Source organism: Stylophora pistillata, chromosome 3 (assembly GCF_964205215.1).
Source record: "Stylophora pistillata chromosome 3, jaStyPist1.2, whole genome shotgun sequence".
NCBI lineage: Eukaryota > Metazoa > Cnidaria > Anthozoa > Scleractinia > Pocilloporidae > Stylophora > Stylophora pistillata.
In genome coordinates this window covers 22930408-22958225 of record NC_142521.1, presented here as the reverse complement: position 1 = coordinate 22958225, position 27818 = coordinate 22930408, and the positions used below count along the sequence as shown (strand labels likewise).

The 27818-nt window shown below is 38.1% G+C and overlaps 3 protein-coding genes across 7 annotated transcripts in view; 1 reads left to right on the top strand and 2 right to left on the bottom strand.

Annotated features, from left to right (window-relative positions):
• Positions 1 to 1122: 1122 nt before the first annotated feature.
• LOC111335002 (pseudouridylate synthase RPUSD2) lies at positions 1123 to 24455 on the bottom strand. Of its 4 annotated transcripts, none has more exons than XM_022940830.2 (13): positions 24310 to 24455; positions 20259 to 20343; positions 12345 to 12466; positions 11796 to 11826; positions 11263 to 11332; positions 11045 to 11132; positions 9896 to 9974; positions 9698 to 9746; positions 7808 to 7900; positions 4425 to 4564; positions 3759 to 3904; positions 2883 to 3203; positions 1123 to 2532 (listed from the first exon to the last, which is right to left on the bottom strand). In XM_022940830.2, the coding sequence occupies exons 1-13, from the start codon at positions 24409 to 24411 to the stop codon at positions 2440 to 2442; spliced, it is 1419 nt and encodes a 472-aa protein (XP_022796565.2). In that variant the 5' UTR covers positions 24412 to 24455; the 3' UTR covers positions 1123 to 2439. The 4 variants fall into 4 exon arrangements, with proteins under 4 accessions (XP_022796565.2, XP_088611165.1, XP_088611167.1 ...); XM_088755039.1 differs by having other exon boundaries at positions 12408 to 12466; XM_088755041.1 differs by lacking the exons at positions 20259 to 20343; positions 24310 to 24455 and adding an exon at positions 14067 to 14254 and having other exon boundaries at positions 12408 to 12466.
• Positions 15746 to 18959, bottom strand: LOC111322738 (piggyBac transposable element-derived protein 4). Its single transcript, XM_022925903.2, has one exon. The coding sequence runs from the start codon at positions 17762 to 17764 to the stop codon at positions 16100 to 16102; it is 1665 nt and encodes a 554-aa protein (XP_022781638.2). The 5' UTR covers positions 17765 to 18959; the 3' UTR covers positions 15746 to 16099.
• An 87-nt stretch (positions 24456 to 24542) lies between the features above and the next one.
• LOC111335003 (anamorsin homolog) overlaps positions 24543 to 27818 on the top strand; it is an 18294-nt gene continuing 15018 nt past the window's right edge. The window contains exons 1-5 of one of the 2 annotated variants that reach the window (XM_088755043.1): positions 24544 to 24751; positions 25578 to 25718; positions 26154 to 26230; positions 27192 to 27266; positions 27656 to 27728. In XM_088755043.1, coding sequence (XP_088611169.1) covers positions 24592 to 24751; positions 25578 to 25718; positions 26154 to 26230; positions 27192 to 27266; positions 27656 to 27728 — 526 coding nt within the window. In that variant the 5' untranslated portion in view covers positions 24544 to 24591. Of the gene's footprint in view, positions 24752 to 25577; positions 25719 to 26153; positions 26231 to 27191; positions 27267 to 27655; positions 27729 to 27818 lie in introns of both variants that reach the window. The other variant, XM_088755044.1, reaches the window with a different exon arrangement.

Here is a 27818-nt window from a genome sequence, read left to right as displayed (position 1 = left end):
TTTTAAAACTGAGTGTAAGCGGTTCTTTTAAACAGATCTAATTAGTTGCGTAGACTTTGTATATATTTTGTTCAATTGAGTTTTACTTTTTGTCCATCAATTTTGTGTAAACTTTGTACTGGCAAATTTTTTTTCGCAGGGCTCTCTTTAAAACTAGCTATGCTAAATGTGATGTTCCTGTTTAAATATTGATTAAATAAATATTTGTACTCCAGAAATATCCGCGAAATTCGCCCGCACTGAAATAACAATTTGGCGTGTTGGATAATAAATCTCCTATTAAACGTTTTGTTGTGTATTATCGCCGAGTATTTTTACTCGTTGTTTGTATTTTAACTCGCCTTACGGGCTCGTCAAAATACGGCACAACTCGTAAAAATACTCAGCGATAATACACAACAAAACGTCTAATTAACAATTATTCCACGAGTGCGCGTTGGATATGAGATCATAGATAGCCAACGAGGCGCGTAGCGCCTCGTTGGCTATAATTATCTCATATCCAACAAGCGCGAGTGGAATAATTGTTTTATTAAAAAAAAACGCCCCCAAGATATTAGACAAATCTCGACTTTATTTTGTAAGAAGAAACCGGATGTTACAATGTACAGATATTAGATTATGGTATATTGGCTCATATATCATAATGGCTAAGCCAATAAAAAGTCTTGAATTGCATTATCCAATGATTCAGTTTTTAATAATAAGATCTTAAATTAATCAAATTGATAACAGTCTGTATTATATCATACATTCCCCCGAGATTACCAAAATCGGTCGACTGCCATTTCTTAATCACGATTATGAAAAACTGGATCATTGAATAATGCAATTCAAGACTTTTTATTGGCTTAGCCATTATGGTATATGAGCCAATATACCATAATCTACAAACATGGTAAGCGTACGCGTTAGCTTAAAATCAAAAGGGAGCTAAAAAATCCGGTTTCTTCTTACAAAATAATCATTTCTTGGGGGCGTTTTTAATAAAACAATTATTCCACTCGCACTTGTCGGATATGAGATCTATCATCTCATATCCAACGCGCGCTCGTGGAATAATTGTTAAATATGATTACAAGCAGAACTGGACGACACGAGGACCTCAAAACTACGACAAAATTTGAGAAAGAAACTAGACATCAGTCATACGTTTTCATAAAAGAATTTCAACAACAATAAATGCGCGACAACAGCGTGCGGTAATGACGCGTACTGACGTGTCAACTGTCTCATTACCCTGTCCAATACAAGCATGACGCGTACACTTTCCGATTAGTTCTCAAATCTGGCTGGTGATAACCAATCACATTCGAGAGTTTTATAACTTTGATTATACTGGAAATAATACAGAAATGAAGAAATAATATTTAGAGACATTAAATGATATACTAGAAAGGCAAAATGAAAATGAAAGGGTTCATCGTTGACGAGAAAAAGCCCCTAAGTTTCAAGTGTACTAAAAAGATTGTAGAACTGGTTGAACTTGTTTCAATTTTCCATCGTTTGAAGTGTAGCATTATCTTATATCAGGCTCAATATAAGAACCTTCAGTCTCTAGAATATCGAGAACTCTTTTACAAACTCTAATATTCATCAAGTAGCTCATTTCAGTTCACCAACACGTGAAATGGCCTTTCTTTGCATTTGAAGCCTAGAGTACTTAACGCTAAAGAGTTGTGACGTTGATGAGCGAGTAGTAAGGGTATGGATGTTTGACGTTCTTGTATAAAGTTTTATGATGTTAGAGGGTGCACTGCCGTCATGACCATAAAGCAATTAATTACAGCATTACATGCAGCTTCATAATGTAAGAAGGTAATACGTAGAATTGTGCATTTACAAATAAGGGGATAGCATGTTCTTTTCTGTTAATAGAATAGATCCCGTAATACTCGCTTTTAGAGAACACCATTTGGTTTACTAGACATTTCTTAGACGCATTGCCGGAGTGCCTTCTGTATTCTTCGTGCTCGGAGTTCGGGAAAACCACGACTTGAAGTCACAATGACTCCCACTTTCGGTGCAAAAGTTATCGCATGGTCTATCATAAGTCTTAGTTAGTCGTTCTCTTTGCAGCTGTTTTTAAGCTGTTTCTTTTTCGAGTTAACCGCATGACCACTCATGGCATGATTTGCGCTCTACAGCATGACCCTTTTTAAGGAGCTTTTAAATCGTTTTCCGCTAATAACTTTCGATTTGCCCGACCATCTGACCTGACAATGGGGTTTTAATCCATGCTGGGAGCATCTACGCACAAAATATTTGGCATTAGTAATTTTTCCTTTCAATTTCTCACTGATTTAAGTGAGAAAAACAAGTCCTGCGCCATCAAGCGCGAGTCACCATAGTCGCAAAACTTGTCGCGTCTCTTTCCATGCGTCGTGTCTCGGTAGAGTAAACCTTTTCCCTCATCCCTACCCAGTTCAGCTTAAAAGTTCAATTCCGCTCCGCGTTTTCCGGGATTTTAGAAAGGTTGACTCTTTCTTTAGCCCAACTTGGCAGGTCTGTCTTAAATTCCCAGTCTGGTCCCTAAAATAAACAACACTGCAAAGGTAAGAAGAGCAACATTACAGTAGCGATTTTCAGCAGTAAAACGAACATCCCGGACCAAGAGGCAACACTCAAGCTGAAAAGAGATTTCGAGACTAATTTAAATCCAAGCCACCGGTAGTTTTGATCTAGTTAAGCCCCAAATAGGAGAAAACAAAACAGAAAAGAAAATGATGTAAAATTTGATAAACGAAGAAGGCGATGTCTCTTGCAAATAAAACCCAGTATCAGGAAGAAAGACTAGTATCCTGACGTGCTTTTTCGTCCTTCATAAACAATGAACTATGCAACAAGCCTAGCAGGTGATTAGGCGCATTTTAGTGAGTCACCTTGTAAGAGAGAGCATGTAAACACATGGTGAGTTCATCAGAAGTTGGATCTCTCCTCTGTATCTGGCATTCACTACAGTCTTCGTCATAGTACAGTTCTGTGTTTTTCTCTTCGTTATCTATACAAGACTGAGATTCCGCCCTGACACTATCTTTATTTCCAGTGCAGTGGCGCCTCAGTGATTCATTTTCAATGTTAGTGACTGCTTCGTGTTTCATATTGCTTGAGTTTTGTTGATGTTGGCGAGAAAGGTCTTCTTCACGAAAGGTTCCGCTCTCAGCGTTTATGATGTTTGAAGATTTAACAAGCTCTGCAATCACCTACATTTAAAGCACCAGTAGAAACAAAACTAAAAAATTAGAGGCCATTCACTGATGTGAAAAAAGCGAAAGACCAGTTGAATTACGTTTCTGAATTTCTATATAAGCAGAATTGCATTCCCAAAAGAAATCACCAGAGAAAGTTGAAAAGACATCGCACGAAGCCAAGAAACTCGTCCTCAAGCACTCATAAAGACCTTGGGTCATCTTTTAAATTCACTCACTGGTCATTTCTATTTAACAAATAGATTTTATGTTGAGGTTCATCTGTTCATCAAAGATCATTGCTGACGGCAAAATGCATTTGGAAGAAAAAGGAGCAAACAAGCCGTAGGCGAAGGTGTCACTGACGTCCTTGCTACATCTGACGTCTTAGAAGTAACAAAATAAATATAAGCAATGTAATATTGAACAGGAACCGGTACGATATATGTAACCTTTGTCGATGATGATGCCATGCATGATTTTGTCTTTCAACAGGTCATACACAAAATATATATTCAGTATACTTTTATATATAAAACTAAGAATTGACTTCAAAAAAGCATTTCTTACCTGACGTACCAGGCGATCGGACACCCCACCTCTACCCCTGAGGGGTCCCCATGACTGGTGGTTATATATTGGATCATTTACAATTGGATAACCAAGCCACTGAAGATGAACACGGATTTGATGCATCCTGCCTGTATGTGGGACACCTAAAAACAACAACAAAAACACCTTGTTTGTAGCATTACTAAAAAAAGAGGCGGAGAACCATAACCACGTACCTAGTGCAGTCAACTGAGTTGGTGAATGCCCATAAAATTGTCTTCCCGAACTAACCTCTACAACACATCAAAACGTTAACAGCAATGTTAACAGCCCAGAGGTAAAGAGGAAATGCATCTATTCAGTCTATTTAGTTTGAATGAATTGTATGAATTACTTTCAACGAGCCATCACAATCAAATTGTCCAGAGATTACTTTCTTGACCTTGATAAACGGTGTAGAGGTAATCGGTTCACCAAGAGCAAAAACAGCTTTGACCAAACAAAAGAAAATCCTAACCAACCACCATTTAACAGAAGTAAATTTGAACTTGTGATAGCTTATCAGTTTTCTGGGTTTTTTGACTAATACTAGTGAATAACAAATCAGTTTATCAAACTGAATGGCTTTTCAGTTATTAACCATATGACTTTAAACATTTGCATATCTTCACAATTATTACTTACTTTTCACAATACTTGTCTTTCCATCATAGTTGAGCCTTTTAAAAACAGTTCTACATGGCTTGCCCTCACTTGTACAAACTCGGCACACACCAATCTTGTGTGTAACAACTTTTATTGGCTCCTCACACACAACTTCCTCACTAAAAACAAGGTAAAAGTTCTAAACCTTCTCTTTGTCTAAGCAATCACTTAACCTGCAGACAGTATTGTTTCGGCCTTCTGGGCCTCATCAGTACAGTGCTGATGCTAGGATGGGGGAGAACCGATATGGATCCCCAAACGATCCCACACTCGTGGTATCGTCTATGTAATTGTAAAGATTCTCGAGGTTGCTTCTTACTCAATTCTTAAACACCTACAGGAGTGGCGCGGTGCGAGATATTCGAACTCCACTTGATAGATTCAAATTGATTTAATGACAGATCAAGCCCATAGATCTAGTTCACAGTTCATGGCGACTGACGAAATAGCGAAAACCAGTAGATCGCGCGTGGTGCAAGTAGATGTAGTAGTCGCATAAGTTGATGTAGCAATCATATAAGTACGTTCGAACTGAAAGGCGATAGTTAAGAATACGTTCCCCTCGATAAGGCATAAAATACAAATATAACAGAATAGAACACTCAATAAACTAACGAGACCATAGCGTGTAACAGATGTGACAATTGATACTTGTACTAGTAAACTGAGGCGATAACAACTGTTTTCGTAACGACCGAAGATATCGACGGCTATCTTGCAAACAGCTAAACATAGCGTAAAAGAATCACAACTTGGCAAATAAAACTTACGCACTTTGGTTGACGACTCGCACCAAAAGGTAAGAGAGGGACAGGGAAATACACTAGAAAAGGCAGCAACATGGATCCTCCGATCGTAGCTCAGTAGCGGTGTAACTTCACTAACAATCTTTGACTAAAAGAAGTTGGGCTTCGTTTTTTATTGGCTATGCTACGTGAAAAAACTAGGGCGTTGTGAGGAACGTGGCGCCTACAATAGAGACTATTTCCTTGCGGAGAAATTCTAGAACTATTACATACGTGCAAAGTCACGATTCCATGAAAGCTTTGATTTTGAAATCACGTACTTGACTGGAATAATAACTGTTAATAAACCGGTAGGAAGTTCATAGGAAATTAACGATAGGCGTTTCAAACTAACAGTCTAAGCCATGCCAGTGTGCTCAAATTAGAAGAGCCTAGTGAGCTATGCACAATGCTAGCGGCGATGACTCATCCCACAGTGCTCAATTTGGACATGAAAGCAGAGCTTTCTATGCCAAAGAGCTATATCTATATAGTATGTAAACGATTATTTAGGAAAATAAAAATTAAAACTTGATACTACAGATCTGTTTCGAAAGGAAAAGTCCTCTCTCGTCAGGTGGACCACCTGAAAAGGAAAAGTCCTCTCTCGTCAGGTGGTCCACCTGACGAGAGAGGACTTTTCCTTTCGAAACAGATCTGTAGTATCAAGTTTTAATTTTTATTTTCCTAAATAATCGTTTACAAAGCTCCATATGATTGTAGAGCACTCTGCGATTCAAAGATAAGGTTTTTTACATTTTTACATTTATATAGTATGTATATATATACAAGTATAAAAAAAGAGATATCTGAGTAATTAGGCCAGTTTATACAGAATTCTAGATTCCTTATTTTGAATAAACTGCCTGTGATAAAATACAAAGAAAAAAACTAAAAACTAACATAGACAAATAGCAACAGGTCGTTAGATATTCTACATGTCGTTAGATATTCTAAAGTTGACCTATATGCTGATGATACGCTACTTCACTTTGCTATTGGCGATGTCAGCATCATTGAGTCCAATCTGTCATCTGATTTAGATAGTTACTCAGTGGCTTCGTGCTATTTACCTAATACTCAACTCTACCGAATCTAAAATACGGGCTCATGCAATTTTGTTAGTCTTTGAAAAAATTTACTCGTGCTTACTTACTCCAAATTGCACTCGAAATCATGTGATTACCTCTACAAAGTGTGTCCAGGCCATAAGAAAATCGTCTTTAAATTTAACTTTGGATGCCACCACTTTGACTAAAGCATAATTCTCCTTTTGGTTGAAGATGCAGTTCCATATAAATGTGTACAACACTAGGTCTTGTATCAAACAATGCCTCCCCTCATTTAGCCTGCAGTGCAGGCGGATTTTGGCGGGCGAGTGGATAAATCGGTTGTTCAGGCCGCCATCTTGAATTAGAAAAACAGTGGAGAGTTAGGGCGAGGTAAAAAGTTTACCAAGCTAGTGAGAGGGAGAGAGTAAAACTGGGGAAGGGGAAAGGGGGGAGGGGAAAGAGAAATCCGGCGGTTTATCTTCCCCGTCCCCCCACCCACTCCGACATTCTCGCATTCTCGCCCCAATTCTCCCGGTCTGCAGCGAATCCAACATGGCGGCTAAACACTCGAAAGATGAAAACCACAGGGTACCCAGACAAGCGACGAGTCTAGTTGTTTGTTCGAAATATGAAGGAATGTATGGGAGAATATTGAAGAGTCTTATTATCGTAAACTTATATCATGAAATGTCTGAGTTAAAGCTCAAAATAAATGTAACCCTACCTCACTTGCTGTGTATTGTCGTTTCCGTGGCTCTAAATGGCGAATTTGAGCGATTTGGTGGGTTTTGCGTCGACTGTTACTATACTTTATAACGTATAGTAACTCAGACATTTCATGATAATAAGACTCTTCAATATTCTCCCATACATTCCTTTATATTTCGAATAAACAACCAGACTCGTCGCTTATCTGGGTTCCCTGTGATGAAAACCACCAAAACAGCGCTCTAAGCTGCGACCATTTTGGTCGCCATGGCCATGGCGAGTGAAAAAAATATTTGGCGACTAAAATTCTGGCGAAAGTCGCCAATTGGCGACCAACAGATTAAAAGAGAAACTTACTTGAAAAATTATCAACAATAGGACGAATTTAATCAATAGTACAAGCGGTGGCATCACCTGCGTTTCTCTTTTCGCCTCTCGTCGTTCAGAAACTCGACTGCGTAAAAAAAATGGCAAATTCGATCAATTTGAAGGGGAAATTGGCAATGTTGCACGGTCTCAGCAGCTTTGTAATGTTGAAATAAATCGTTTTTGCTACCAGACAGTCTCTTCCTTTTCTACCTAAGTGATAAAACGTGCCGTTCGGTGCATTAGGGAATCGTGTAATATACCCTGAAGTGTCCTCCCCGTCTGTTTTTTTTTTGAGGGGGGGGGGGAGGGGGGCGACTAAATTTTTTTTATGGCGACCATTTTACAATTGAAGGTCGCCAAACGGCGAATTTTTGAAAAATTGAGCTTAGAGCGCTGCAAAACTGCCTGCACTGCAGGCTACCCCTCATTAAAAGAGAAAACACATCACCTTGGAAATTCTCCTTGCACTCTACAAATGTATTCCTTCTCTATTTGTCTGTTTCTCACTTGACTCTCAAGCTCCTGAGCCTTTGACAGTGTTCTGTTTAAACACCATAAACATTTTAAAATGATCTCTTGGCATAATGATAATCATTACAAGCAAATACATATAAGTGTAGATAGATGTGTATGAGAAAAATATAGCGTTGGAAAATGCAAACAGTACTGTTTCAGCCTTCTAGGCCTCATTAGTGTAGTGCTGATTCTAGGATGGAGGTAAAGCCATATTGTCACCCTAAAAGATTCCACATTTGTGGTATCATCTAGGCCATGCCAGAGTGCTCAAACTTGTAACTAGTGAGCATTGCACAATTGGATGACATGACCCATCCTAGTCCTTTGCTTTCATGTCCTAAAAAAATTTACTCGTACTTATTTATTGCAAATTGCACTCGAAATCATGTGATTACCTAAATAAATTGAGCACTCTACCAATTACTGGCATATATATGCATTCTGGCATTTATATATAGATCTATATAAAATATGTTTGGCATATAATATATAGATATATATATAAAATATGTTTGTGAGATTTCGTCAAACTAAAAAACAGTGCTCGATTTACGAAGGGGTAATAATAAGTAATGGTGACTTGAAAAGGTTGAAAATCAATTACATTACAGTTCTGTTTCAAGATGTTATCTCTTAGGATGTTACTTTTTAGTTTTTAGCATCCAAAGAGAGAACATCTTCAAACAGAACTGTATTGTAATCAATCTTAAAGTGCACCTACACTCAAAAAATTTTTTTCGCTTAACGAAGTAAGCTTATTTTTTTGAGTATTTCTGCGCAAAAATTTTTTTATTTGCTCAAATCTTCAATTTTCTATGCCCAGTCAAAATACGGAAAATCGGCCGCCATCTTGCCCCACGACCGAGTTTAAAGAAGAATGGCTCTAGCGGGTAATGTGACGTCAAATCGAGAACACGAAAGTCTGCATCTCACACATTTTCCCTTGTTTGGGAAGATTGTCGTCGATATCGTCCGAAATATGCCGACTAGGTGTGTTGTATGAAGATTGTATGGAGCGCGATACCCTCTTGCAAATTTCGCACGTTGCTACATCCTTCTACAACACACTTAGTCGGCATATTTTCGGACAATTATCGACTACAACCTTCCCAAACAAGTGAAAATGTGTGAAAAGCAGACTTTCGTGTTCTCGATTTGACGTCACATTACCCACTAGAGCCATTCCTCTTTAAACTCGGTCATGGGGCAAGATGGCGGCCGATTTTCCGTATTTTGACTGGGCATAGAAAATTGAAGATTTGAGCAAATAAAAAAATTTTTGCGCAGAAATACTCAAAAAAATAAGCTTACTTCGTTAAACGAAAAAAATTTTTTGGGTGTAGGTGCACTTTAAACCTTTTCAACTCAATTTTACTTATTATATATAAATATGTTGACAGCACATTTCTGCATGCATTCAAAGAACTGGCCAGTCATTATTACCACATCAAGAGCATGCTCTTCTCATTGCTGAGATCTTGATCACATGAGATCACATAATATCAACTTAATCCCCTCCCCTTTTTTAAGGATCCTCTAAATGAAAACAAGCCTTAGAGGATATCTTTCAAAAGAGCCCTCTAGCATAACCTGGACTGTAGCAATGTTGCAAGTAGTTCAAGGCGATCAATTTTAATCAACGAAAGAAAATAGAGGTTTGAATGAGTTGAATTACATAATGTTCATAAATTATTATTATTTACAAAATCAATCAATTTGGTGTAAGAAATCATCTGTCTCTCTTCTCCTTGTTCTCTATTTTATGCAAAAGTAGTTTTACAAAAGGAAAATTAGCCAGTCAAAAATTTGCGTAGACACAAACCTTGCAAACATCAAAATTCCTGAAGTGAGACGGTCAATACGGTGAATTGCTTTGAGAAAGAAAGCAAAGTGAGATTAGAAACATTTGAAAATTTCACATTTACAGTTGTCATTGCATTTCTTAATATCAGAATGCGCTTCCAACAAAATAGAATAAAACAACCCAAACATTGACAACATCTCCATAGTAAATACTTACTAAAAAGATTTGTCAATCCAAACTCCTTTCCAAGAAGGAAAACAACAGTGTTGTGCCTGTACCTGCCACAAGGGTGTACCTAAAGATCATACTAGCAATGCAGGGTCAAACAGTAATGATGAGGTTTCATAACTTGCCTCCATGGATCTAGGCATTTCATAACTGCCACATAAATATAAGTACATCAGCCTATTCAAAGTAACTTTCTATTATTTATACCTTGTTATAGGGAATTAATGCTTGTTTTAACCTATGCAATTGAAATCAATTTTGCTTGAAACAATCACTCTTCAGTAAAGGAAATTTAAGCAAAATGTGGGCAAACATAGAGGAAATTGCTCAAAAACATACACCAATTATTTGGGTCAAAAGAAAAAAATTATTTTTGAACGTCATTATAAATTCCTTGAAGTGAACAATATTCCTGGAATTGTTCCTTAACCTACATGTATGTGTAGTTGTGGAGAGAAGCATGCACACTAAAGTCTTTTATACTGTCAAAACACCAGCTTTTTTTAAGTGCAGCTAGTACACAAAATGCAAAGCTATTGATTCTTTCTGAGTTATCAAGAACATTTGGAAAGTGTCAAGAAAGTTTGGGCCAAAACATTGGAAATGAAGGTTGCAGAAGGCAAGGGATGACTTAAATAGTGTTGTAAGGTTGAGAGCATGTTTTACCATTGAAGACTTACAGGTTTTAATAACCTGATTCCTACATATACAAGTATAAGAGTGATATACATAAAATGAATAAATATGCTATGTACACAAAACTATTTAAACTTAAATTATGGAGACTCCAAGTGTGCTGCATGTCATTAACAGAGTTCTTTGCACATACCGGTAGTTTTTTAATGGCACAGATAATTTTAATTACAGTACTGTAATATATAACAAATGGTAAAGCTGAAATCGAGAAAAACAAAGAATAAGCAACTAAAGTCAATGTAGGATCAGGGGCATCTATTGTTAATTAGTAGTTCCTATATGATGAAGCATATCAACATGGGTTGTCTGTAATCTGTGGGATAGAAACAAAACATATAACTATGTTCGCTTGTAAAGTAAACAGAGTTTCCCTTGTGATTCTCCATAAGATTACCTACAAATACAATAAAATTCTCTCCACAGGAGAGAAATTATTCTTACTGGAATTGAAGAAGGTTTATCAAGCACAACAATTTCATCTGTTAATGCAATGATTTTTAAAGGATTCCCTGTTACAGGAGGTTCATGTCTGTTGAAAATAAAGATTATAATGAGTATTTCAATTAAAAGACAAACAAATGTGGAATTCTGAGAATCAAAATTTTCAGGAAACAGAAAGGAATAAAATGAAATGAAGTATATGGACATGTAAGTCAAACCTGTGGACTTTGTTTCTAATCACATCATTGTCTTTAAGAATTCTAATTTGAGATGTTACTTCACCATTCACTGCAAGAAGACAATGGCAAAATGTATGTTATATGATACTGAAAAGGTTAGTAGAACATTTGAACAGACACTACATATGGCTTGGAGGCCCTAGCTTCCCCCATTTCTTTCCTCTAAAAGCTGATCACATTTATAATAATATCACTTTCAAATTGGTAACTAAAGGTGGAGAAAGGCTGACAGTTTTGAAAGAAACTGTTTGGGGCTGCGTCGGTGGGGGTTACGAAATAATTTGGATATATCAACAAAGTTGAAATGGTAAATTGGCCACGGTAAAGATTACAAAAGCTGACATTTTGAGCATTAGCCCTTCATCGGAGCAAATGACGAAGGGCTAATGCTTGAAAAGTCAGCTCTTGTAATCATTACGGTGGCCAATTTACCATTTCAACTTTGTTGATATATCCTAAAGGTGGATAAACTTAATTCAACAGGCTCTCCGTGAGAATAAATTACTTTCAACCTGTAATTTTTCCAGCTTTTATTGCCTTCTCCTGTAGGACAAAATTGATAAAAGAACATTTATTCAAGGGCTGATGTAATGTCTCCTCTGCTTCGCTATAATCATAACCTAGTCTAAAGATTAAGCCTACAAAATGTACAACATTTTACATGTGCAAAAGAGAAAGGAATCAGAAAACAACTCAGTAACACAAAAAAGGATTTTCAAAGAGAATTATGTTTGAGTTGAAAATGAAAGGAGAACGTGCATCTCTAAAATGAATCCTTGCAATTATTTGTAAAGGATGCCAGAGTGTTAGTCATGAGAAACAGGAATTACTGACCAAAACATCAAAGTACTCAAGCCACTAACAGGACAATTAGGGAGGTATGATATACATGTGTACTGTAGTCTTTAACAGCAGACAAGGAATCACTAAGAAAATTTATTACAAGTAATTTGATTAAAACATTTTCACTCCATGATCAAAATATGTATTAGAGGCTCAATGAAATCATAATGTCACTGGCACTGGTTTTAATAGAAGCACAACCAACATTCACCACTCACATAGTATTCCTGGGTCTCAGAACGAAACTCCTCTTTAAACACATCAATCAAGCTATGGCCTACCCAGCGTCCCTTGCAGTAGGTAGTGAAAGTGAAGAAATAAGGATGGACACATCGCAAACCTAAAATATATAAAGTAAACGAAATAACTTCAAAAATCCCAAAACCAAATTTGTTCTATAAATTTAAAGTGCTTATTCAAATCTGGATCCAGAGAGACACCTAATGGTATTACTGACAGTGTGATCATTCAATGACACTAGGGAAAAAGTTTGAAAGGATTCCTAAACATACCGGCATGTGTAATACACAACTTCCAACAAAATAGATGCCAAACGATGGCATCTTAAAACTAAAAAACATCCCTTCCATCAGTTTTTTTATATTCATTGCTGTGTACACAAGAGTTATTAACTTGGATCTTACTATGGCTAGGCTTTTGAATCCTACTGTTACATGTATGATAATTTTAGGGCACAAAAGAAGTAAGAAACACATTGAGTCATCTGGGCCAATTGCAATTGAGGAATTTCAGACAACAACTAATTCAAAATGTCAACACATTTAAACATATACAAAGAATATATGAAGTTCATATAACTTAAACTGTGGTATTAAATACGTATGATGCACGATCCCTTGCAGTAGATAACGCTATTTATGCAATAGCGAAAATCAGACCTGAAAAAAATCAGGCCTGTACGGGATTCGAACCACTGACCTCTGTGATACTAGTGCAGCGTTCTACCAATTGAGCTAAAAAGCCAACTGGGAGTAGGCCGTTAAGTTGATTCGTAATAAACCCGTGATGATAAATCAGATACAATGAATATATGAAGTTCATATATTTTGAACTGCGGTATTAAATACGTATGATGCACCATCCTTCACAGTAGATAGCGCTATTTATGCAATAGCAAAATTCAGACCTGAAAAAAATCAGGCCTGTACAGGATTCGAACCACTGACCTCTGCGATACTAGTGTAGTGCTCTACCAATTGAGCTAAAAAGCCAACTGGGAGCAGGCCGTTAAGTTGATTCGTGATAAACCCGTGATGATAAATCAGATACAATGAATACATGAAGTTCATATATTTTGAACTGCGGTATTAAATACGTATGATGCACGATCCTTCACAGTAGATAGCACTGTTTATGCAATAGCGAAAATAAGACCTGAAAAAAATCAGGCCTGTACAGGATTCAAATCACTGACCTCTGTGATACCAGTGCAGCGCTCTACCAATTGAGCTAACAAGCCAACTGGGAACAGGCCGTTAAGTTGATTCGTAATAAACCCGTGATGATAAATCAGATACATTGAATATATGAAGTTCATATATTTTGAACTGCGGTATAAAATATGTATGATGCACGATCCTTCGCAGTAGATAGCGCTATTTATGCAATAGCGAAAATCAGCTAATCGGCTCGTTAGCTCAATTGGTAGAGCACTGTACTAGTATCGCAGAGGTCAGTGGTTTGAATCCCATACAGGCCTGATTTTTTTCAGGTCTGATTTTCGCTATTGCATAAATAGCGCTATCTACTGCGAAGGATCGTGCATCATACACATTTAAACATATTCATTTGGCCTTCTGACAACTGAATACAACAACTATGTTTTTTATCAATCTTATAAACTCTAGTCCTATGACCAGCCAGGTGGGCAGCTTTTACTACATAGTTTGCATTTTTCTCTATTGTACATGCACATGTACCTTCTTCCTTATGTAGTAGAGTCTCTATAATGAACAGAGTATGTAACAGTATCAATTTGTGTTTCAATTTTCTTTTCTGAAGGGTTCTCATTCCCTAATCTGTATTCACCTGACATAACTACTAAACTCCAATCATCAATTTCAGTTGCACTAATATGTTTCAGGATCCCATTGCCACCCCTCACGATCCCATTGCCATCCCTCACGATCCCATTACCATCCCTCACGATCCCACTGCCATCCCTCACGATCCCACTGCCATCCCTCACGATCCCACCCCCATCCCTCACGATCCCACCCCCATCCCTCACAATCTTATTGCCATCCCTCACGATCCCATTGCCATCCCTCACGATCCCATTGCCATCCCTCACGATCCCATTGCCATCCCTCACAATCCCACCGCCATCCCTCATGATCACACCGCCATCCCTCACGATCCCACCGCCATCCCTCACGATCCCACCGCCATCCCTCACGATCCCACCGCCATCCCTCATGATCCCATCGCCATCCCTCACGATCCCATTACCATCCCTCACGATCCCACCGCCATCCCTCACGATCCCATTGCCATCCCTCACGATCCCACCGCCATCCCTCACGATCCCATTACCATCCCTCACGATCCCACCGCCATTCCTCACGATCCCATTGCCATCCCTCACGATCCCATTGCCATCCCTCACAACCATCCCTCATGATCCCACCGCCATCCCTCACGATCCCATTACCATCCTTCACGATCCCACCGCCATCCCTCACGATCCCATTGCCATCCCTCACGATCCCATTGCCATCCCTCACGATCCCATTGCCATCCCTCACGATCCCACCGCCATCCCTCACGATCCCATTGCCATCCCTCACGATCCCATTGCCATCCCTCACGATCCCATTACCATCCCTCACGATCCCACCGCCATCTCTCACGATCCCACCGCCATCCCTCACAATCCCATCGGCATACCCCACGATCCCACCGCCATCCCCCACGATCCCATTGCCGTCCCCCACGATCCCACCGCCATCCCTCACGATCCCACCACCGTCCTTCACGATCTCACAACCATCCCTCACGATCCCACTGCCGTCCCTCACGATCCCATCGCCGTCCCTCTCCAACACCATTTTAACCCATTGACACTTGACACCTCACGCGTGACAATGCTAATCATCCTTAGGGATTTCCCCACTTGTGATTGCGTTACGAGAGCGCTAAATTAAACATATATGCGCAGTAGAGATCAATGGGAGATCAGATTTCGAAGTTGTGGCCAACGAAAAGGGAAGTAATTTATTGTCAGGAATATACCAAAATATTCGGGAAAAGAGCTACTAAAGTGCCCTTTAATTCATGGAGAAAATAAAATTTCAAACTATCCGTTCGCCGCGCGACGATTTTCGAAAATGAGATTTTTGAACGCGTTGCGAAAGTGAGATGTTGTCAAAAGATAAGAGGTCGAGAATGTGTAGTTTGGTCGGAATAAATCATTTTTATTATAATTCTTTGATAACCATTCCAGTTTCTTTCAGGTTAGAACGTCTGACAGCTGTTAAAGGCAGGAGAAGCGAAAAATACACCCGTGCGAAATAACAAATTGTAAACGGCAAAGAAAACCCAGTGGGGCGCACTAACACTAACTGAAACAGAAAAACAAAACATCAGACAACAGCGATCGGATTTCCAATCAAGATTTATTGAATTAAAATCAGCAGCCAAACTTTGTAAAACATCTGCCAATGGAGACCAAACCAATTGAATGGCCAAAACAGAAAAAAAAATCCAAACTTGCAGCAACACGAACATTTAGCTAAAATTTAAAGTACGCTCTGCAATAAACATGAAAGCCATAAAAAGATCGAGGCAAAATTGGAACCAATCAAACAGCCAATCAAGGATAAAAAAGGCCAAAACAAGAACCAAATACTTAATTATACTTATCCTCTCATGGTTGTTTGTTTTCTCTTCTCGTCGGGCACTAATCCGGTGGAAAATGACTCAGGACATGAAGGAAGATTCAAGCACTAATTCAACTATGGAAATCCTGAAAGCAAGTCTTACAAAGAGCTACGCTGCATTGTAAGCACTGAAAAGTGGTCTCTACTGATCGACCCGACACTGTCTTAATACCTAACTTGCTGCAACGAACACAAACCTTCTTCCTACCTTCAATCTTAACTATGAAATGAGATCCTACGTTTCCTAGCTCTCGAGACAAATTCTCAATCTTACGGCGCTTAACTGAATTACCTATGGAAACTGCAGAAGAAAACCCCCCGATCAACTGCTTAGCGAGATTCATCCTAAAATTAACCTGTTTAACTTTACCCTCCCCATGTTCTCGCCTATAGTGGTTGTATAGAATGAAAGAATTGCAAATTGAAATATCAAATAAAAACCAAATTAAATACCTATACCACTTATGACAAGAACGACCTATCGAGTAATAGTTACGCAACTGATCTGCAAGATCTACGCCTCCCATGTGCTTATTGTAAAGATCAACTACAGCGGGCTTAGAAACCTGCTGATTACGCCTACTTACCACTAAATCTACGGCTAGAGGACTAAGGTTAGAGGAAATTACGCTAACGTCTCTCTTATCGTGCCACTTGGTGAAAACTACATTACCCTTTTGGCGAACCAATTTCTGCCCGTGACCCAACTTATCTTTGGCACAGGGAGGCAAGTCCTTACGATTACATCTTACGGTGGCACAAGCATAAGTATCATTACTTGCTAAATGTTCTAATAACTTAACTGAGCTGAAAAAGTTGTCAAAAAAAACGTGGTGGTTCTTATTCATGTAAGGCCTAATCATACTAGTCACCACGTCGTACCCTAAGCCGTAAATTCTTGGCCACTGGTTTGGTTCTTTGCCTAAGTAAACATCAAAATTTAGTACGTAGCCATTACTAGAATCGGCGGCCATCCAAACTTTAATACCATACTTAGTGGGCTTAGCTAGCATATACTGTCTGAAAGATAACCTCCCCCGGAACCCAATCATACCCTCATCTACGGAAATATTCTTAGTGGGCAGAAAATTCCCCCTGCATTTATTGTGAATGTAATCCAAAACGGGTCGAACTTTGAAAAGGCGATCGTAATCTCTGTCGCCCCTAGCGGGCTCCTTACTTGAATCGTTAAAATGTAAATAGCAACTTAATTCCTCAAACCTATTCTTAGCCATTACCTTCTTAATGCCTGGATTTCCTAGAAATTCATCGGTTGACCAGAAAAAAGCATAATTAGGAAGCTTAACAATACCCATAATTATAATTATTCCGATGAATGCCTTCATTTCTGCACGCGTTATGGCACGAAAACTTTCAAATCGATCACCTAACTGTTGGCGCGCATAACGATTACTTTCCTTGACCATTTTATCCCATAAATCATAACTGATGAAAGCTAAAAAAGTATCTAGTTCATTAGGATAATTTAATACTACATTAATGCCTGTAGAGGCCACGAACTGGGGAACTTGGATGTCGTCGAGCTGGTCAGTCCAGCGAGCTTCTTCTTCAGCATCTGTGTCATCGTCTTCAGCCTCTAAACCATCTAAATCCGAATCATTACTTAAATTTAACCTATTCCTATCTAGCTCATCTAATCCATCAAAGCTTCCTTCATCCCCTGAGTCTTCGAAAAGTGCCGCGACTCCGGGCTCTAATTGAATCTCGTCAGCCATTGTCGACCGCACGCGCTTCACTGTGAAAATTTTAAAATTCCCGATCTCGTGGCACTGCTAATCAGCTGTCAACATCTGCGCAAAGGAGGCCAAATGATTGGATAATTATCCTCCTAAGTCACTATGGCAACAAAACACAAAGAGCCACTAGGGGAGAGTGGGGTGAGATTGTAATACAATACTCATTTTTCACAGGCGGTTACGGGCGGTTCAGGGAAAGTTAGGGTTGTTACGCACGGGCGGTTACGGGCGGTTCAGGAGTCAATGGGTTAACTACCCCAGTACTTCCACAAGTTTAAAAGTACTCATTAAGAAACTGCCTCACCAACTCACCTACCCCACAAGAAAATCTTATCCCATCATTAGTCCTCTCCTAATGTCATGCAAAGCATTATTTCTCAACAAATTCATATTGATGTACGAACTGATATTTAATGATAATTATTTATTGAGAAATAATTTACTGGAATCTTCGTGCCTATAACACATAGGTAATCTGAGTGTTTATTTATCAGTAAACAACTGTTGCTGCGAGTGATAGGGAGATGCAGGTTTGGCGGCAATTTAAAACATACTGATACTAGTTACAAATCTTTTACAGTAATTACCCCTTTGATACAAAATTATCATTCTTTAAAATAATTCACTTCCTACAAGACAATTGTTGAATTGTCCAAAACATTCTCACCTCGATGTCTTTCAACTTTACAAAATGAGTTCTATGGCAAAAAGGCTGCAACACAGCTGCACAAAAACATGTTGCTAATAGGAGTCCATTTCATGTTGCCAAATAATTACCAGTAGTTGCATTTGACAAAAAAACTCTCGTCACACGCGCCTAAACAAAATCTTCATGGTGACAAAAGAAATCCAAAGATAGCAAGTGCATCAGTGAAAGTTTGTAGTTCACATTAGCTTGAGCTCAATCTTGAGTATTTTCCCATTCAAAACAATTCTTTTAGGCCAAATAGAACCTGAGATATTACCTTTTTTGAGGAGAAATTCCCATCAGTAATTTACGAGCACACTCCTGCATCAGATTCTATTAAGTATGAAGTCCGATACAATGAAATATATGAAGTTCATATATTTTGAACTGCGGTATTAGATACGTATGATGCACGATCCTCGCAGTAGATAGCGCTATTTAAGCAATAGCGAAAATCAGACCTGAAAAAAATCAGGCCTGTATGGGATTCGAACCACTGACACGGGTTTATTACGAATCAACTTAACGGCCTGCTCCCAGTTGGCTTGTTAGCTCAATTGGTAAGAGCGCTGCACTAGTATCGCAGAGGTCAGTGGTTCGAATCCCGTACAGGCCTGATTTTTTTCAGGTCTGATTTTCGCTATTGCTTAAATAGCGCTATCTACTGCGAGGATCGTGCATCATACGTATCTAATACCGCAGTTCAAAATATATGAACTTCACATATTTCATTGTATCTGATTTATCACTTCACGGGTTTATTACGAATCAACTTAACGGCCTGCTCCCAGTTGGCTTGTTAGCTCAATTGGTAAGAGTGCTGCACTAGTATTGCAGAGGTCAGTGGTTCGAATCCCGTACAGGCCTGATTTTTTTCAGGTCTGATTTTCGCTATTGCTTAAATAGCGCTATCTACTGCGAGGATCGTGCATCATATGTATAAGTATGAAGTGTTGGTGAATGGGATATTTACCACATCAAACTTGAAATAAGTTACTGTAGTTCCTGGATTTACTTAGAAGCAATTATTTTCACCATTAAATTGGAAGCAAAGTAAACAAGAATATTATCAGTATTAAATACTGCTTTGTTTATACTTATTACTCACATCCAGGCTGAAGACCTCTAATACATGAAGACAACTGCTTCCAAAAAAAGAAAAGGGTACTGCTCTTAACTTGTCTCTAAATTTGTAGCCTCTGGAGCATTGTTTCTTTATGTTCTTTTATTTTCAATATGCAGCTTATCAAATGACTTTTATTCACCTAATGCTTAAAGCTGGCCAGTGTGAGTAATGTGTCAATTAATTCAAAGCTTCAACATCCCCAGTGGGCAACTGCCCTCCCCCGCCTCCCCTAGGCATTTGAATTTTGAACATTGATCCACTCAAATTCCCACCCTCTAGCACCAAAATTGTGTTTAAATGCCATACCCAGCTGCTGGATTTAATGATCAATATTTCTTGTAAAGGGGAAAACCCCCACAGGCCTGTGATTTTCTTCACATCAACCAAGCTTTAAAAGCAAGAAATTGTAGACATTTTCCTCTGGGTCTTTCGCTCCTGAAAGTGAATTACGGTATTTACCTAGAAACACCTTTTTTCTGGTCCATAGACTTGACACTTCCATTCAAATTCCCCCCACCCCCTCTGGCAAAGACAAAAGTCAATTGCCAGTGGGTTACCCAGGGGGATGTTAAAGCTTCAAACTGATTGACACATAAATGGCCAGGAACTACAGTGAGCCCTCCTCTACATAATGAGCAAAGAATGTATTTAATACTCACCATTTTTAACAAAACATTTGGTTTCAAGGAAGATTTCTTTATCAAATCCTGCACTCTTGGTATTTTTTTCAACTTTGAGAACTTTCTAAATTAAAGAAAGTGACAGATAAGTAATACAGCTGCACATAATACACTCTCAAAATTAAGGAATAAAAGGGGAAATTATTCAGACCAGTGTGCATTAACTAAACTAACAAGTGAAGGTAAAATGGTCAAAACCAAGTTAAGAATAATCAAACAATCATGTTGTCTTTTTAAATGAATTTAATGCGCATTGAATGCCTCCTCCTTTGAACTGGAAATGTCCTTTAGGAGGAGATGAAAGACAAATAAAGGACTTAAGACCTTTTGTTTATGGCTTTGAATCTAAATTTTGCCATTTGAAACAAAATTTAAGTAAATCTGCAGCTCCTTCCAAATATAGCAGCTGTTAAAAAAAATTATGAATGCAAATAAAATTCAAACTTTACACAAACCATCACCAAATTTGAGAATACAGTTGAACCTGTATTAAGCAGTCACCCACAAAGAATAGCAGGGTGACCGCATATAATACAGCTTGACCATTTCATACAGGTTCCACAAAGGCAGAAAAAATATTTTTTCTTTTATTTGACTTAATTGAAGTCACACATTTTACCCAGCATTTCCCAAAAATTAATTAAAAATCTTCAAAACCATCTGAGTTAATTAGAGAAGCATATTTCAAATAAAAGTTAATAAACCAGGTAGGTGTCATAATCTCATTCCTGGACAAATCCCCTGGGGGAATTTTTGTGGCAACCACTCCTCTTCATGTCTTTTGCATATTTTGTTTACATTGTGCAGTTGACAAAATTCAAAAATCAGAAGCAGAAAAAAGTCCTTGAGTTAAAAAAAAGAAAAAAAAAACATGCCCAAAGAAATAAGGAGTTGATCATTCTGTCCAGAAAGAAAAAAATCCTCAGTGAAAGGGACTGGTACTCTGCTCCATGCTGGCGTCCAGATATCGAACAAAGTTGTTGTCAAACCAAAACTTGTCATACATTAAGTTAAAAACAAGGTTTTGTTTTATTTATGCAAGTGCCAGCCTTGACACAAAAACAATTACAATTGCCTGGAATTGTACTGTAATTTCCGGCCATTTACCTGCGGGTAATCTGTTGATTTTTCCCTAAACACTCGCCACTGCGGGTAATAGGAAGGTGCAGGTTATGTGATAATTTTGAAATCTACTGGAAGTTGAATTGAAAAAAATTTCACCTACCTGCATTTCCACCTCTCAAATGTATTTTATTGTTATAGTATTAAAGTGCCACAAAGTGGCACGAAAACATGATGCCGACTCAAATTTATTTCACTCACAATTAGTTGTGCAATGAACAAATTTTTATTGGCATGCATGTAAACAAAACCTTGATGGTGGTAAAAATAATCTCAGGGTATCTGGCACGTCAGTAACAAATTTCCAGTTAACACTAGCTTGAGCTGAAGAGAATTTTCCCATTTTAAGACACTTGCTAAGCCCAGTAGAACAGGAGATATTGATTTTTTTGAGAAATCAACAATTCGACATGGCGTTGAATGATCTCTCACACAAAATGTGGCCACAAATTCGCATTCTGTCAAGTATGAAACGTTGTGAGCCTTTTTGTACAAATTTTATTTGCTTTTAAGGTGCGGGTTATCCACCAGTGCGGGTAATCTGTTGACTTTTTTTTCGCCGCATGCAATAATTGGCTGGTGTGGGTAATTGGCTGTGCTGGTAAATGGCCGGAAATTATGGTAATTTTGAAAGCAGTTTGTTGATTGATTGTCTTGCTTCTCAGCACATTTTCCAGTTTTTGCATCTTTTACCTTGGGTTTTTCATTTTCCTTTGGCAACTTTGCCCACTATTGTGTTGCCTCTACTTTACAACGGGTGTTATGAAAACGAAGACCCTCGAAAACAAAGACCTAAGACCTAAGACCCTGTAAACAGAAAACCATAGAAATTACAAGTTCAATGCACATTAAACAGTAACAACACTTAGTAATATAATACATTACACTTCACGCGTTTCTTCCTATTATCATACTGCCCATATTATTATACTGCCCGTCTTGTAAGTGTTCTGTTTCACTAGTGAGCCAATTTGGTGTTGATATTCTCGAGGGTTTCCTCAGGTAAACTTACCACACATATTATTAATCTGGAACAGCAGGCAGAATTCCAACGCCAGCTGCCTTTGATTTGTAGTTAGCATTGCGTGACAGAATAACAGAGAACGCGTTGTGTACAGGAAAAATGACTCTTGGGCGCTGTCAATAAATGATCAATTTCTACTGTATTATTTTTGTAGCTAAAATAGATTCTGACGATCATTAAGCTTTCTCTGCTGGAAATTTCTTGTTAAAAAGTAAGCAATTCTTTTGGCTAATGCAGGGTCTTCGTTTTCATAGAATGAAAACGAAAATATTCCGATCACTCCTTTGATGGGGATGTCTGTTCCAAATTTGGACTCATTGCATAGAAAAACAAATCGTATAGCCGAAAGCAGTGGTGGCTGAAGAAAGAACAAGAAAACCACGAGCGAACTGTCTTAGCATATCAAAAGCTGAAATAACAATTACTAGTGCTCAGGGTACATCTACAATCATACTTTCAAAGGATTTTCTGCTTTCAATAAGGGTCTTCATTTTTGTACTACGAAAACAAAGACCCTGCATTAGCCAAAAGAATTGCTTACCTTTTAACGAGAATTTTCCAGCAGAGAAAGCTGAACGACAGTCAGAATCTATTTTAGCTACGAAATACAGTAGATATTGATTATTTATTGACAGAACCCAAAAGTAATTTTTCCTGTACAGAACGCCTTTTCTGTTATTCTGTCACACAATGCTAACTATACATCAAAGACGGCTAGCGTTCGAATTCTGCCTGCTGTTCCAGAATAATAATATGTGTTGTAAGTTTACCCGAGGAAACCCTCGAGAATATCAACACCAAATTGGCTCGCATAGCGAAACAGAATAGACAAGACGGGCCATATAATAATATAGATAATAATGGGAAGAAACGCGTGAAGTGTAATGTATTATAATTTATCACTAACCATTGTTGCTATTTAATGTGTGTTTAAGTTCTAATTTCTACAGTTTTCTGTTTATAGGGTCTTAGGTCTTAGGTCTTCGTTTCTGAGGGCAGGGGTTTCATTAAGGGCCAGGCACCGGGCAAATTGACCGGTTGTGAGGACAGTTTTGCCCACCTGATTAGACAGTCTGGAGGAAAGTTTATCTTATAAAGAAGTTCAGTTCAAAGAGTTTTTCCCGCCTGTGAAAACCAGTTGCCCTCCTGCAGAAAACATGAATGAAACCCCTGTGAAGGTCTTCGTTTTCGTAACACCATTTTTACAACAATCTTGATCCATTGTCATTGATGCCAGGAGGTCTGGTTGTCCCATTGGTTTGCGGTTTCAGGAGGTGAGATAATCTTCTGGTGTGACGCCAGTTGTTTACAAATCTTTAGGAGCTAAAATCTTGCATTTGATTTTGAGAGACGTACCTCGAACATTTAGCAAGCTTTCTTCTAATGTATAGTTTGTTTGGACTTTCTGGAAACTAGCGCGCGAACGAATTTTTCCCGAAGGACACCCGAGAAGGTAAGAAGTAACCTTAATAGAAGGTTAACTGTAAAGTAACTGAGTGTCTTCATACAAAGCAGATCCACTCATGATCATACACCATAACTCTGGCATTGGAGCCTTGATAAATTACAGTGAACCAGATAATTCAAATTCACGGAAATGTCATCAAAAACTTATTGTACCGTAGCCTGGGATTGCGAAAAATAATCTTTCAGCTGTTTGAAAATTATTAGAAGCTCCATACTTCCAGGTAACAAAGAGGACGGGATATGGACTCAGTTCCTTTCCTCTTACAGACACACACTAATTACTAGACTAAACAACAGCCAATTAAAGTAACCAACAATTAAAGTAACAAAATCAGTAAAGTTACCGAAAATAACTTGATAAGTAAAAAGGGAGATAGGAATATCGCGGACAAAACATACGATATATGTAGAGCAAACCTTTTGTTGTTTCTTTGTAGCTTGGTTTGCTTTCCTTTTAGCGGCCCGCTTGCTTTCAGCAACATTTACTACGTTACTCAACCTTTCCTCAACGTCCGCCATGTTGGTTTGACCAAGAATACACTTGATAGAGGGGCACAAAATGTCCCACAAAGTCAAAAGTGGGCCTTGTTCCCAGGATCATTTCTCTATCCTTGACCGATGGGCCTGAGATTGAGCTAATCGGGATACACGTTTTCATGTAAGTAATACACGAATAGTACAGGGAACGAATGCGTCAAAATGGCCGAAACAGGTGAAGTGAAACAGGGACAACATATCCTCGTGATTTGGTCTGGAATTACTCCTCCTAAGAAAATAGAAGAGATCGTGATTCAGTTAAATTCTTCAGTTGGATCTACGGGTGTGGTTGCCGTCGAGAATGAGGAAAGACTAAAGTTATGTAAGTACTGTTAGAATGTTCTGATGGATGATTTATGATGATTCCCTTTTTATAAAGGCCATTCCATTTTCATTCCGCATCCCCCCTTTTGAAGGCCTAGGATTTCTGGGATTTATCAATAAACGATTTAGGCCGATTTATTTCTTGATCAGTGGGTTTTGAACTTTCAAACGAGCCATGCCTCGAAATTTAAAGTTACTTTGATATGATGTGTAATCTTTGCTGAATTTATTGAGAAATTAAGGCTGAAGGCTTTTCGATCTTCGGTTTGAAAAACGCTGTGATTAAAGTCAGGATAATTTACCAAGATATGAATCGTCGTGGAAAAGTTTCCACCTTTTATAATTACGTGGTATGACTTGCATAAGTTAAATATAGAGAAGACGTTATTAGTATGTGATTCAAATTCTAAATTTTTAGCACTTGAGGAGATTAACTCATACGCGTGAGCTTTCAAAATGACTACTAATTAATGGAGTAAGATCAGAATTTAGAATAAAGACAACCCATTGTTGATTTCTGTCAATCTGCTGTACATTGTACATTGATTTATTACAATAAGTTACGTCTCTGAGGTCATTCAGTCATGTGGATGGTTGTCTTCTTTTGGAGATTAATGTATTGATTGGATAATTTTTTAGTTCCTTTTTCAAGTGTTCTCTTGAATTACCAGCCTTAATGGATACTTTGCAATCAACACAAGTCCAAAAACTGAAGTTCACTGAAAATGAGAGACCATGAGCTTGCCATGGTTTTGATTACTTATTTACTGTTGTGGTATATTCTAACATCATTTTAGTAATACTCAAAATAATTTTTCCCACAGCATCTCATCCAGAGTCTTCATTTGATGTTGTATTATCCGGGATGATGCTACCTTCCTTCCTGGTTCATAGCCTGGACATTCTGGCGGAAATTGCCAGAATTTTAAAGCCCAGTGGAAAGGTGACACTTGCAGAGCCTGCAGGTAAGTTATTGCAGCTATGGATATGGTGATAAGGAACCTAACTTGGTGCCAGTGGTGTTAATCTTACCCACTTGTTAAACATGCATTTAATGAAACATTCCTTCAGGGCTGACAAAACATGTTTATCAAATTTTGGAGACCTCTTATTGCTGTATGGTCTGAAGCCTTTTGAGGTTTTCACCAGGTAGAGTTGGTTATATATGTTAACAACTTGTCTTATGCTTACAAGAAAAGTTTTACATCATTGCAAGCCTGATTTAATTACTTACAAAACTGATTTAATTATGAGTATTATTCGTGCACAACTTAACCGTTGCATTCTAAGATTTGATTGATTTGTGGGGAATTTATAGTGAAAACATGATTTTCATTAGTTTAACTTTTGGAAAAAGTTCTTTTTTTTTTACCCCCAAAATGTTTAATCTCTAACATCAGGAACAAGTGGAGATCTGAGGCCTCCTGAAAAACTGGTTTCTGCACTAAAACTTTCTGGATTTGTTGATATTTCAGTGGTGAGTTATTCAACTGTGAATTTGTACATTTTAGTATTTTTTTATTACTTTAGAGAGCAGGAATGTAGCTAAAGTTTTTAACAAGCGGAAATCTAGCAATGATAGGCGGATACTTGGGCCAAAGGCCCACTCTAGCGTGCCTTTGGCAGGCTATACCTAGGGGTCTGGGGGCATGTCCCCCCCCCCCCGGAAATCTTGAAAATACATACTCTCGGAGATGTATTTTCCTTGATTTTGGCTATTGAGCCTGTAAAATGGACGATACGAATGATGCGAGTGTTTACAATCCTTTCAGTTCAGCTAAGACAGCAGTGAAGGTGTAAACAAACGAAATAAATAAAAATCTTCCGACATCATTTAAAACATTTTGGAGAAAGAAGTAGTGCTTTACAGCCGGAAAAATCGGCTCATCCTCGGTGTAAAAACCTGTGAAGCTCACGAGTGACATAAAACAAAGACAACAAAACATTATAAACAATAGCGTACAGCAAAACAACCTCATGAAACAAAGAAAACCTAGTCAGGTTTTTACACCGGGGATGACCCGAAAAATCGCATTCACAGCCGGGTAATTTTCCCGGCTTCCGGCTATTATCTACATCCCTGGAGAGTGTAAAAAAATATGCACTCTTATAGACAAATGATATTAATTTTAACCAGTTAAGTTTGCTATTGTTGATGCGGGAATTGCTTTGTTGCAAGAATTATCAACTGAGGGCCTATTAGTCAGATTATAAAACTGCAGGGATAACAATTTATGTTATTTTGATCAAAACGAATCCAATACTAGAAATCAAGTATGCATATAAACAAAAAAAGCAGTGTAGAGGTTTCATGTGTTAAGTCTCATTTTCTATATTCCCATTTCATGCTCTATCATGGTTTAGATCTGGGTTCAATTAGCTAGAAGGTGGTTTGTCCTCTAACTTTCTTTAGATATTAAAACAACTTTGCTTTACAGCCAAAAGAACTGAATTTGACAACAGATGATAGCACTGCTTTCAAGCAGAAATTTAGAGATGTGAAAGTCATTCAGGTAAATCAAGTGTCATATACCCCATTCACACCAGAAAACTTGTTTAGTTAAACCAGGTTTAACTGAATAAAAATCAGAAGCAGAGAACTGAAAAACTAAATTTTCCACAAGATTCAAGCAATTGCTAAATTGTATTTTCAATGTGCCACATTTGAAGTCAACCAAATATTGATTTGAGCAGCTTCTATGGAGCTGTTGTGTTAAACCATGTTTAACAAAACAGCTTTAAAGCATGTTTAGGCTTTGGTGTGAATGGGGTAATAGTTTGTATCTTGGCATATTTTACATATTTTTTATCAAAGGAAAGTCAGTAACAGAGTGAATGCCTCAGTTTCTTTAATTATTGGTTTGTTGACAAATATCTGAGGATATATCTAATTTTATTTTAGATCTCTGCTTTCAAGCCAAGTTTTGATGTAGGAGCTAGTTCTCAACTTCCACTTTCTTTTGGTTCAAAGGCTGGTCAGTATTCAAATTCAACAATTGTTGTTGTTTGCATTTTTTTGCAGTTTGAAATTTGCCTCACATTTTGAATGAACTTAGGCCCGGTTA

Bases quoted from the DNA above. Each gene is read 5' to 3' on its own strand.
- LOC111335002 (XM_022940830.2), bottom strand. From the start codon at position 24,411: ATGGCGGACGTTGAGGAAAGGTTGAGTAACGTAGTAAATGTTGCTGAA. The intron at 9,747-9,895 runs GTAAGTATTTAC...TCTTTCTCAAAG, and splicing joins TGGATTGACAAATCTTTTTA to CAATTCACCGTATTGACCGT. The intron at 3,204-3,758 runs GTAAGAAATGCT...CTTTAAATGTAG, and splicing joins CCGATCGCCTGGTACGTCAG to GTGATTGCAGAGCTTGTTAA.
- LOC111322738 (XM_022925903.2), bottom strand. From the start codon at position 17,764: ATGGCTGACGAGATTCAATTAGAGCCCGGAGTCGCGGCACTTTTCGAA.